Here is a 13394-nt window from a genome sequence, read left to right as displayed (position 1 = left end):
CGCGGCGGGCGGCGGGGCCCACCGCCCTGGGAGGCCCCGGAGCCGCAGCGCTCACACCGGCGCCAGGCCTGCCCGCCCGCCGGTCCCGGTCGCCGGCTCCGCGCACCCCTCCCGGAGCCTCCTCCCGGAGGGCCCAGCAGCCGCGCCCGCCCACGTGCCGTGTCGCAGCCGCGGGCTCTGCACCCCCGGGGCGCGCTCCGGGGCCCAGCGCGGAGAGGCCCGCCGGGGCTCGGCGCGGCCGCATGGCTAACCTGCGGGGAATGGTGAGGCTCCCCGTCAGCCCAGGTGCCGCGGAGGGAAGAGCCTCTCTGGTTCTGACCGGTGTTCGGATGTTCTGGTTGCCCACGTGCCTGTTGGAATTTCATTAGGCCTTTCTCTGGATCATAGAACTGTGATCCAGAGCGGGGCAGTAACTGCTTTTCATACTACTCAGCGGACAGGATGACTTGCTTCGTTCCTAACACTTTTCTGAAGGTGCTGATATTCTCCCACTAGTTCAGTCCTTATGTTGAAGAAGACCGGAAAAACAAACAAACAAACCAACAAACCAAAAAACAAGCAATGCTTGGAGAGTTTGGAGTCGGTGGGCTTAGAGAAAAATGAATTCAAATTCTAAGCAGAGCAAATAAGCAGAGGTTTTCTTTTTTATTAAAGAGCCAACCCTATGTGTGCTTAGTGGTTATCTCGTTGGAAGCTTGTGGCCTTGAAAACAACACAGCTCTATCCAATTAAAAAATGCATCTGCATATGAGCCTAACCAGTGGTCACGGACAGCAGGGGGGTGGGGGCATGCGTGGGGAGGGGTTTGGGATGGGAATGAGGGGGATGAGGACAAATATGTGATACCTTAATAAAGAAATTTTAAAAAATGCATCTGGCGTGGCATGAGAGTATGGGTGTATCTAGTCTCTGGCCTACAAGGTCAGACAGCTAAGTTTATCTTCCTTATTATTTAAGCAGGCTAGAAAGCAAAGTTATTATTATTATTTTTTTTTTTTTCAGAATAAGGGGCTGTCTAAAAAATATCAGAGAATTTCAAACAGTAGTTTTACAAAATAGGGGTTAGCCTTCTCAGTTATACAGAGCCATGTCTGGAAACCCCTGGTCTGTTCTCTGTCCCTATAAGACTTCCCTTTACAAGAATATTGTATAAATAGAACCATCTAGTATGTAACCTTTTGTTTTTGGCTTCTTTCACTTAGCATAATGCGTCTGAGATTCAACCGTGCTGTTACATGCATTGTTCCTTTTTTATTGCTGAGTAGTGTTTCGTTGAATGGATGTACAGTATTGTTTATCCATTCCCCAGTTAAGGGACAGTTGAGTTTTCTTCCAGTTTTGGTGGCTATGAGTAAAACCACTATAAACATTCATTTAAAGTGGTTTTTTTTTTTTTGTGTGTGTGTGTGTGTGTGAGTGTGTGTGTGTGGACATATGTTTTCATTTAACTTGGCTAAATACTTAGAGTGGGATTGCTGGGCGAGGTGGCAAGTGTGCATTCAACTTTATGAGAAACTGACAAACTGTCCAGTTTTGAGTTTACATGGGCAGTGTGTGAGAGTGATGGTTGGGTCAGATTCCTGCAAGCACTGGGATTGTAAAAAAAAAAAAATCTTTTAAATTTTAGCCATTCTAAGAAATGTGCAGTGGTATCATTGACATTTTAATTTGCATTTCCTTAATGAAGAATGCTGAACATCTGTAGGACTTGTGAGCCACTCGAATACGTTCTTCTTTGACTGCTTTTGTTGCTGGTGGTAGGAAGTACAGAGGGCAGAGGGGCATTCTCTGCTGTCCTAATTCAGCCTCAGAGGCAGGCACTATGTCATTGGACATCAGGGCGGGACCTTCTCAATTATCCTTCCCCACCCCCAGTACCTTTGATAGTCTGCACCTGAGATGCATTTCCTCCCCCACCCCAGCAGCAGTGGCTCTTCATCAAGTGCCTTAAAGGTGAGGTTTGTATTCTTCCGTGGTTGTTAATCCTCACCTGAGGATCTTTTCCCATTGATTTTTAGGGACAGAGTGGAAGAGAGGGGAAAGACGGAAACATCATGTGAGAGAAACACATGGATTGGTTGCTTCCTGCACCAGCCCGGGTGCGAGGGGAAGGAGCCTGCAGCCGAGGTAGTGCGGGAATCGACCTGGGATCGCTCTATCCACTGAGCCAAACTGGCAAAGGCAAGGTTTATATTCTTTAGGGAAGATAGGGGAGAAAGATTTGGGGGTGGGGGTGGGCGGGGAGGGCTCTTTGCTTTTCTTACATCTGCTGCCATTGTCTTTCAGGCCTGCATCTGAAGGATGGCTTCCTTAGAACCCTTATCTTGCATCCCAAGCCCGGATGCAGTCTATGGAGAAGAGCTTGAAAGTGTTGGCAGATTTCTCTTGTGTTCCCGGGGGTTCTACATTCTCAGCTACTCAGCCTTTAGCCATTTGATACAACTTTGAGATGATTTTTGTTGTTGTTACCAGATTACATAGCATTTAATGGTATGTGCTCAGGTAAGCCAGTACTTATGTCCTGCCTCTACTTTGATGTGTTTGTCTTTTCTTAGATTTCAGGTTATTTTGGTTACCCTGCAATCTCAGTCCTCAATTATTATTTTTATAGCAAGGCCTACACTTGCATGAATTTTGTGCATCGGGCCTCTAGTTAATAAATAATACAAGATATATAAAAGCCTAAGCGACTGTCCAGTAGCTATGACATGCAATGACCACCAAGGGTCAGACGCTCAATGCAGGAGCTGCTGAGCTGCAGTGACTTGGCAGCTGCGGTTTCAGGTGATGCACCTGGAACCAGAGAGGAGGGAGCCTGATTCCAGGGTGTGTCACCCAAGAAGCACCCTCTTGCAATCTGGGTGGGGGAATGTCGGAGAGCTGGTTTCAACCCGATCCCACAGGTCAGGCTGAGGGACCCCACCAGTGCATGAATACGTGCAACAGGCCTCTAATACAAGATAAACTCACAGCTGTAAATCTACTTTTACCAAACCCTGTAATTGACATATAGCATTATATTTGTTTTAGATATATGATTTAAGTATATATTGTACAATGATCACAATAAGTTTAGAATTTTTTGAGAGTATTACCTTTTTTAATTGAAAATTTTAATATAAATTTATATCCTCCTATATAATGAGATAATATGCAAATTGACATCACTCCAACACACAAGATGGCTGCCCCCGTGTGGACACAAGATGGCCACCACAAGATGGCCTGCAGGGGAGGGCAGTTGTGGACAATCAGGGCAGCAGGGGAGGGCATTTGGGAGGGACCAGGCCTTCAAGGGAGGGCAGTTGGGTGTGATCAGGCATGCAGGGAAGGACAGTTAGGGGCATTTAGGCCTGCAGGGGAGCAGTTAGGCATCGATCAGGTTGGCAGGGGATTGGTTAGGGGTGATCAGGCTGGCAGGCAGGCGGTTGGGAGCCAACAGTTCCAGACTGGAAAGGGTGCAGGCTGGGCTGATGGACCCCCCCGCCCCTGTGCATGAATTTTGTACACTGGGCCTCTAGTGTAAGCATAAGAGAATAGAGAACTTGTGGACACTTTATGCAATGTAATTTACACTCTATAATTTTATCATATGTAACTTTGTATATTCAACAACAAAGTTAAGAGTACAGAACATTTCTATAACAAGGATGCTTTTTGTTGCCCTTTTATATCACCTACACCTTTCCCTCCTAGCAACCACTAATCTGTTCTGTTTCCAATTTTTTCTCATTTCAAAAATATTATGAGATCATATAGTCTATAACCTTTTGGGATTTTTTCATATGGCTTTGAATGTTTTTTATAAGAAACTGCCAACTAGTTTCTAGTGTGGCTATATCATTTTAAGTACCACTAGCAATGTATGAGGGATCCATTTCTCTGCATACTTGTCAACATTTTGTATTGTCACTATTTTTCATTTTAACCTTTCTGATCTCATTAGTCACTGATAGTTAATGATGCTAAAATGTTTTTGTAAAATATGTTTTTATTTATTTCAGAGAAGAAGAGAGAGGGTGAGAGATAGAAACATCAATGATGAGAAAGAATCATTGATTGACTGCCTTCTGCACCCCCCCCACTGGGGATCGAGCCCGCAACCCAGGCATGTGCCCTTGACTGGAATCGAACCCGGGACCCTTCAGTCCTCAGGCTGACACTCTATCCACTGAGCCAAACCAGCTAGGGCTAAAAAATATTTTCATATATATATTTGCCATATGTATATCTTCTTTGGCAAAATTTTGGGGGGTTTTGCCTATTTTCTTATTTAGTTTGTTATTTTACTGTTGAGTTTTTTAAAAATATATTTATTGATTAAAGAGAGGAAGGGAGAAGGAGAGAGAGCTAGAAACATCAATGATGAGAGAGAATCATTGATCGGCTGCCTCCTGCACACCCACTACTGGGGATCGAGCCCACAACCCAGATATGTGCCCTTGGCTGAAATCGAACCTGGGAACCCTCAGTCCGCAGGCTGACGCTATATCCACTGAGCCAAGTCAGCTAGGGCTACTGTTGAGTTTTAAAAAGTAATTTATTTTATAGATCTTAGAGAGATGAAGGGGGCAGAATCGATTTTGTTGTTCCACTTATTTATGCACTCAACTTTTACAAATTAGATAAGTGATTATAAAATAATAGAGTGACAGCTATTTAATTCAGAGGTTCAGTAAGTACACTGTGATAGCATAATTGATAGTTCATTTAGAGAGAGAGATATGTCCCCCTACCTCATACCATATATAAAAACATCTATAATCCATCTGGAATTTTAGGATAAAAATATTTATATCTGGATGTTTTTAGTGCAAAAAATTATAAGACTATTTTATCATCTTGATATGAAGGATACATTCCAAAACAAAGAAGAATATCCTGACACTATACAGGAAAATCACTAAAATGACTATATAAACTAAAGAACTTGTATGCACATCTTGTGGACACAGACAATAGGGTGGTGGAAGAGGCGGGGTAGGAGAAGTCAATGGGGAATATAAGGAGACATATGTAATACTTTCAACAACAAAGTTTTTTTTGAAAATTTAAATTGTAATAGAAAAAAATATAAATCTGAAAAGCCAAACAATAGATTGTAAAAAATGTTTATAAGCTGAAGAGCTAACATCTAAAGGGAAAAAAGTCTATGAAACCCAAAAGGAGAATGACTAAAGGATATTAGTGACTACACAAGGCATATGGCTAACAAATATAAGATGATCAACCCCACTTGTAGTCTGGGAAATGCCAATTTAAAAAGCCAATTTTTTTTTTTTTAGTTGAAGTATCAAAGAATATGAGGGCAGTAACATCTAATGATGGTGAGGATAATGGGAAAGTGGTACTTACACCTAGATAGATGCTCGTGATGCATTAAGAAAAAACAAGCCCCTCAAAGCCTCTTAAGCATATAAAGCTCTAATTTCTCAATAGCTGGGATGGGAAAGAGAAATTCTTACTCTCTCTACATTTTGTCTTTAAATAAAAGCTTTGGGATTTAAAATGAGAAATTACAAAATTTATAATTAGATATCATATTCTTATATAAGTGATTAGTAACATGCCCTGGCTGGTTTGCTTAGTTGGTTGTAGCCTCATCACATACACAAAAAGGTTATGGGTTTGATTCCCGGTCAGGGCACATACCTAGATTTCAGGTTCAATCCCCAGTGGGGCACATACAGGAGGCAACCTATCAATATTCCTCTCACATCGATGCTTCTCTCTCTCTCCCTTTCTCTCTTAACAAATAAAAACTTATCCTCAGATGAAGATTGGGGGGGGGGGGGGGGAAATGCTGGGCCAGTGTGGTTCAGAGGTTGAGCGTAAAACTATGAACCAGAGGTTCTGGTTCGATTCCTAGTCAGGGCACATGCCTGGGTTGCTGGCTGGATCCTCAGTGGAGGGTGGGAGAGTTGTGCAGGAGGCAGCTAATCAATGATATTCTCTCATCATTGATATTTCTCTCTCTCTGAAATCAATAAAAATGTATTTAAAAAAAGGACTAGTAACATGATTTTTGGACTGACATATTAACCTCAACTGTTGGCTTCTACAAAATTATGTACAAATTAACAAATTGACAAGTGACAATTAGAGACAATATTTATAACACAAAATGTTAATATCCAGAATATATGAAGATAAAGAAACAAATTCCCATAATTGACTATATTGAAAATCACTGAATTACACTTTGAAGGGTGAGTTGTAGCTTAATAATTTTCAAATTCTGCCCAGGCTGGTTTGGCTTAGTGGATAGAGTGTTGGCCTGTGGACTGTAGGGTCCCTGGTTCGATCCCAGTTAAGGGCACATGCCCAGGTTGCCAGCTTGATCCCTAACACAGAGTGTGCAGAAGGCAGCCGATCAATGATTCTCTCATTATTGATGTTTCTATCTCCATCTCCCTTCCTCTATAAAATAAATAAAAACATATTTTTAAAATAGTAATTTTCAAATTCCCATAACAAAAAGAATGTTTAGATCATAGATTGATGATGGGAGAGGTGGTATTGGTTAGAGTTCTGAGCACAATGGAGATATAATTGACTGCCTAGCGAGAGTTATAGGACCAAGGGAAATGTAGTAAGATTTCTGGGCAGATATAAGACTAACTTGAGTTTATGCTCATGAATTTGAAGTGAGATGAGTTATCATGGTTGTATGTCTTTCTCTAGCCAGTTAGATTCATGGAGAGCTTCTGTGTGAAGGCACTAGGATTAATTCGCAGTAGGTCCTTGTGATGTCTAATGATGGCTGGAGTCAAGGGAGTAAGCTAAAAAAAATAGGAGGTACTGAGAGACTAGGGGGCTTGAAACTGAGACTAAGGAAGGGTTTTAGTTATTGGTATTGACAAAGGAGTAGCTATGATTGATTAGATACTAAGATCATTAGCAGAAAGGTCGAGAATTTCAGAAGTGTTTAGAAAGTGACAATGAAACAGACTAAAACCTCTGGGGAACAAGGAGTGAATCAGGGATGGCAAATGACTATGAGTAGTATGATAGTCTTATCATCATGAAAAACATAAAACTGGGGTATTTAGGAAACAGGGAGAATGGTCTTCAACTGGCACTCCAAAAGTAAGCAAAACATTACTGGAAACAAAAAGCAGGCAGTTAAATGAGAGTCTGCAGGAGAAAGAGAGCCAGGGTTCAGTTCAAGTGTGGCTCTCAAACTTAAAGCGCTTGCTCAGTTATGTAAACTACTGCACCCCATCCCCAGAATTTCTGATTTAGTAAGTCTGAGAATTTTCATTTCTAAAACATCCCCACATGATGCTGAGACAGATGGCCTAAGGACCAAACGTGCAGAACTAAAGAACAAAAATAGGACTGAAACAAGTAAAAAAGTTGATTATAGAGGGAATGCTGTTGATGACTGATCACCAATCCCAGAAAACACAATGAAAACGTCTTAGAAGGTGGAGAGGAGAGATGAGGACAGAAACAGGTCCTCCTGAAACCAGGTTTTAATGGAAGGCTAACAAATCACATGCAATATTTCATGATGAAGTTAACAAAAGTAAACTACATGTAAGAAGGGAAGTCAAATAATCTTTTACTGAATATCTATATATATAAAAGCCTAATATGCTAAGTGTCTGACTGAGTGGTTGACCGATCGGTCACTATAATGTGCACTGACCACCAGGGGGCAGATGCTCCAACCAGGTTAGCTTGCTGCTGGGGTCCAGCCAATCGGGAATGGGCGAGATGGGCTGAACCTGCCCTGAAGCCCTTCCATTGTCCCTCCCGCAGACCCTCCCTGGCCACCGAACCCGATTGGCCCCCATTGAGACTGGGCGAGATTGCTCTGATTGGCCCCAATGGTCGGCCAGGTGAAGGGACCCCACCCATGCACGAATTTTGTGCACCGGGCCACTAGTAATGTTATAAACTGATATTTTTCTCTTGTAAACTGACTTAAACCACCCACCAAAAGTTTGTTGAGCATCTGCAATATGCCAGACTCCTTAGAGACCAGGCAAAGGTTAAAGTTTAAGTTGGTTAAACTAAATACTGATACTCATATTACAGCTCTTAAGTGCTGCTCCAAGTGTTTATATAAAAACCTTAAGAAAGCCATTATCACCCTGGCTTAGTAGCTCAGTTGGTTAGAGCGTCATCTCAATACAACAAGGTTATGGGTTCAATCCCCAGTCAGGGCACATAGAATAATCAATGAATGAGTGTATAAAGAAGTGGAACAACAAATTGATATCTCTCTCTCTCAAATGAATAAATAAAAAGACACCCATTATTATTTAATATAAAAAGGTATGTTAAAGCTACACTTTCTTATTTTATCTATAGACAAAGATAATTGATCAGTTTTATTAATTAAAGACAGTTGAAAGATTGAGTGTGTATTTGACAGAAGTAAATTCTTATTTACTATTCTCATTCTTTCTCTTCAAAATGGAAAATTTGCCCTGGCTGGGTAGCTCAGTTGGTTAGAGCACTGTCCCTATACATCAAGGTTGGAAGGAAAGTTTCCCAAATCTTAAAAGTATCACATAATCAATATTAAAAAGAACCATTAAAATACTGAAGTATAAAGGAAATGAAAGCAATACCTGTTACTCATCATCTAGAGGTAACCACTATGTATTTCTCATGTATCTTAATATATATATATACACACACACATATGCACACACAGATTACATAGAGATATAGCTAAGCTATATATACATATATCTCTATGATCTTTTAGGAAAATAACATAATTCATACTGTTAGTAGACAATACGAATTCCTTGGTTAAAAATAGGGTTAGTCGAATAGGTATGATATTATTTTAATATTGGCTGTTTTACGAAGGTATCAACATCATTTTAGCCCCTAGTTAATCATGTTTTTTAAATGGATAACAGTTTAGAAGTGTTTCCAAAAAGTATATTATAAAAAAAACAAACTCAAGAAACATTTTTGTTTCTATACATAATATACATTTTTAATTTTTACTTTAGATGGTATCAGAATAGTGCCTGAATTGTATAACACTTCAAGAGTCCAAAATCTTAAAATACATGGAGCTGATACACATGATTTGTACATAAATAGCAACTTGAGAATAATGAAAGAAAAATATTTTACAGATTTAAATAAAGATCTTACTACAATTAAGATTTACACATCCATTGCTATCACATATACAAGTTAAGAAATGCTGTATAAGTTCCTATAGATACTTATATACATAATTAATACTTACTGTTAGTTGTTTTGCCTCAAGTTTAACATCTTTCAAAACATAGGTAATCTTTTCCTTATACTAATTTCAATATAAATTTTGAATATATAACCAGCAGAAAATCTTATGTAACCCGACACTCAAAGAAACTAACTATTATTTGTTAGTTGTTCTAAATATTTTTGAAGGCAGACAAATATTTGTTTTAAAAGTTAAAAACTCAACAGGAACTATGTTTTAGATACACCTTTATATATTCTTCATTTTTAAACAAACAGGGACTATCTCTTTTGGATTTTCATTGCTAAGACAAGGCCTATAATACAAAGCAAATAATTATTTAGAAAATGAATAACATCTGGTAATTTATTCAATTTTTAGGGATCCAATATTATAAAAGTTCCTGTAATGTCATTAAAAAATGAACATATACCTATTATGAAATGTAGTGAAAATTGTTTAATCATTTTAGAGCAGTCAAAATACAACATTAAGATTGGTATATTGATGTCTGAAAGCAATAATTTTGCCATATGCATCTTAATCTTTTATATCATTCATTTTAAGTTGATGGTTAATTCAAAAACTGAGTTTTAATCAAAGTTGTTTTCAAACATTGTCATAATGTCACGTTGAAGAGTCATATCAATGGTACCAGCCATCTATAAAAAAGAAGAGAAAATTTAAATGTTACTTAAAAATATTTGACTTTATTACATCTATATAAACATGATTATGCAACATTTGGATCAGATCATACAATATGAATCCAACTTATTTAACATAATGATTTTGTATATAATTTTTTATTTCTGTATATATACTGTATAATTTTTAAATATTGTTTATGTGATAAATAATAATTAAAACTTACAAGAACACTAAGAACAAGCTTAATCTTTCTCTCCGAGAGAAAATTCTCAGTGTTGGTATTAATAAGAACATGAACTGAGATTACATTATTTCATGTATCTCTGTAACCAACATAATGCTAGGCACAGGCACATCAAATTATTTTCTGAATGAACCAGTATCTTACCTATGCAAGAAAACTACTGTATGCTAAAGCTATGGATTTTCCTCAATTCTGCCACTTAATAACTATGTAACCTTAAGCAAATTATTTAAGCAAATTTATTTTATATGTAGATATTTATGAAGATCATACCAGATTGCAGATATAACACCCAGTACAATGTTTATTAAATGCTAAGGAACCATTAAAAAATATAAGCTAAAGTAAAGGCTAATTCAGACAAAGGAAACAACATTTACATTTTGAAGCCTCCTCTAAATGCCCCTGTGATTCAGGTTAGATATTCTCTGGCCTCTGAAATGATACCAACTGTGAAAGCTCAAAACAAGTTTTGTTTTTTTTATCAGTAAACTGCAACAGCTCTGAGTGATTGCAATTAATTGGTTGACTTCTTAGATGGGGATCAATGTTTTTATTGGCTATCTGGGAAAAGATTTGGAATTTTTCTTACATCTTTACCCAGACTACTTTCTTAATGCCAGCTCTTAGGATGCCAAATATCTGTCCATATCCAGATGGTTCCTGAATGTGCTATTTTAACCCTCCAATATGAGAGTTGGATACATTGTCCTAGTTGAAATATGTGCTACTCCTATAACTATCCAAACAGACTACAAAATTCCAAGAATATTGTAATGAAACTTGTTTTTATTTAAAGACACTATTTCAGATTCTCTTCCATCCTGACTAAAAATCTTCACTTGTGGAATAATTGATATGGAACTAGTTATTCTCTACACCAGTTAACAGATACCATGATTTAAATATGAACACTCTAATTTATATATATAAAAGCCTAAGTGACCAAATGACCAGCCGACTGGTCGCTATGACGTGCACTGACCATCAGGGGATAGATGCTAATGCACAGGATCGGGCTCCCTCCTGTCTGGATTGGGTCTGCAGGGATTGGGCCAAAAACCAGCTATCTGACATCCCCCAAGCGGTGCCGGATTGCGAGAGGGCGCAGGCCAGGCTGAGGTTACCCCACTGGTGTGCAAATCTGGTGCACGAAAACTCTCTGCAGCTGGCACCATAACCTGGATATTCCTTTCTTATATACACTTCAACCATTGAAAATTAAGAAAAAAACTTGGTCAAAGAAACTGGCATGAAATGAGCTCTGTTAGGGTTCAAGTCATTGCAGGTTTTTAGAGTATGGACCTGTCAAGTAGCAACATAAGAGTTCAGGTTGTCAAGAGTGACAGTTATCAAGCTGTTAGGTGTGGCTTTATTAGTCAAATTTTGGTGGGTTCCAGGTTTACTCCAGCTCCAGGAAAGTGTGTAGGATATTAGAAATTATATCAGGTTACCTACTTGGATTGTTAAGTGGTAAGTAGGTTGCTGAGAAATCACGTATGGGTGACTGAAATCAGGCCCTTGTGAGTATGAACAGGAAAATTCCTAGGTCACTAAAGGAAGACTTCTAGTAAAGTGCTAATAAAATTTTAATAAAGAGCTCCTAAAAACCATAAAAAATGACAATATCAAACTTTGCTATTTAAATTCATTAAAATTAAGTAAAATTTATTAGCTACATATATGGCAGGTCACTGTTATATTTAATAGATAAATAACATTTCTATCATTTTAGAAAGTTCTATAAGTCCACACTACTTTAAAGTAGACCCATCATGTGTAACAACACTGCTAAGTAAGTGATAAATCACTTTACCTATGTGCTAAATATTGTCCTACATACTCAATACATATAAATTCATTTCATCTTAGCAATAGGCATTATTATTCTTCCTTATAGATAAGGAATTTGAGGCACAGAGAGGTTAAATAGCTAGCCCAGACCCAAAAATCTAGCAAATGGCAGAATCAGTATTTGAACCCACATATCGTAGTAGCTCCAGAACCTGATCCTCTCTAAAGAGGTAACACTGTCATTAAAAAACTATCTTAAATGCATGTTTGAACATGTGAAGACATTGCTCTGTTAAATCTTCCCTTTGTTAGTTAGATTTAGTAAACCAAAATTCACTTACTGCTTCTCTCCTCCTCCGCTCTTGCTCTCTCTCCCTTGCTAAATTTCGGTCTTTGAGAAGCCCGAGTCTACTGTTCTCTTGAGCTTCCAATGACTTCTGATGTTCTTTTTGCTTGTCTCCAAGGCACTTGTTTGGCATCTTATTTGAAAAAGGTTCCAGAGTGGAGCCAGGGTGCCTGAAAGGAATAGTAGAACTCAAGTAGGCTTCAAATTCCTTAAAATTTATTACAAAGTATGCTATTAAATGACAAATATAAAGCAATGTTCTAGAAACCCTTCTTCATATACCATAACATTATTTTAAAGATTTATTAGTGAGCCCTAGCCAGTCTTGCTCAATGTTAGATCATTGGCCTGCAACTGATGGAGCAGGTTCCATCCCTGGCCCTGGTTGGGGCACATGTGGGAGGCAACCAATCTATGTGTTTTTCTCCCATTCATGTTTCTCTGTCTCTTCCCCTCCCTTCCACGCTCTTAAAATCAATGGAAAAAATATCCTCGGGCGAAGAGTAACAAAAACAAACAAACAAAAACAGCACACACACACACACACACACACACACACACACACACACACAAACCCAAAAGACATTTTTTTTTTTTTTGGTGTCTAACAAAAGTGATGGGTTTTGAAAACTGTGACCAAGGTATACTACTATCTTCTTACACATAGAATGGAAACACTAAGACATTTCTGTTAAATTATGATACACTTATCATTGAGAAATATTAGTATCTTTAGCAAATCAATGAATAACTTGGTTATTTCTATCCTTTTCAAAGCAAACTACTACTTATCAATAAAAAATAAATTTACTGCCGAAACCGGTTTGGCTCAGTGGATAGAGCGTCGGCCTGCGGACTCAAGGGTCCTAGGTTCGATTCCGGTCAAGGGCATGTACCTTGGTTGCGGGCACATCCCCGGTGGGGGGTGTGCAAGAGGCAGCTGATCGAAGTTTCTAACTCTCTATCCCTCTCTCTTCCTCTCTGTAAAAAATCAATAAAATATATATATATATATAAAAAAAAATAAATTTACTCTCTTGCAATTATAATTTTCTCTATGTCCTACTAAAAATAAGTAAATCATAGTCATGTAACAGAATAGAAATTTAATATATTTTAAATATATGTCTAAATCTCTCAAGGCTTCCTTTAAT

At 38.5% G+C, this 13394-nt stretch overlaps 1 protein-coding gene across 1 annotated transcript in view; it reads right to left on the bottom strand.

Moving 5' to 3' along the window:
• Window positions 1-9647: 9647 nt before the first annotated feature.
• The window catches only part of BRDT (bromodomain testis associated), a 43979-nt gene continuing 40232 nt past the window's right edge, over window positions 9648-13394 (bottom strand). The window contains exons 18-19 of the mRNA XM_008154746.3: window positions 12236-12410; window positions 9648-9867 (exon numbers count right to left, since the gene is read on the bottom strand). Coding sequence (XP_008152968.2) covers window positions 9799-9867; window positions 12236-12410 — 244 coding nt within the window. The 3' untranslated portion in view covers window positions 9648-9798. The remainder of the gene's footprint in view (window positions 9868-12235; window positions 12411-13394) is intronic.

This window comes from Eptesicus fuscus, chromosome 9, assembly GCF_027574615.1.
Source record: "Eptesicus fuscus isolate TK198812 chromosome 9, DD_ASM_mEF_20220401, whole genome shotgun sequence".
In the NCBI taxonomy this organism is placed as follows: Eukaryota; Metazoa; Chordata; class Mammalia; order Chiroptera; family Vespertilionidae; genus Eptesicus; species Eptesicus fuscus.
Note: the sequence above shows the minus strand (reverse complement) of the source record. Positions and strands in the feature narration are given on the sequence as shown.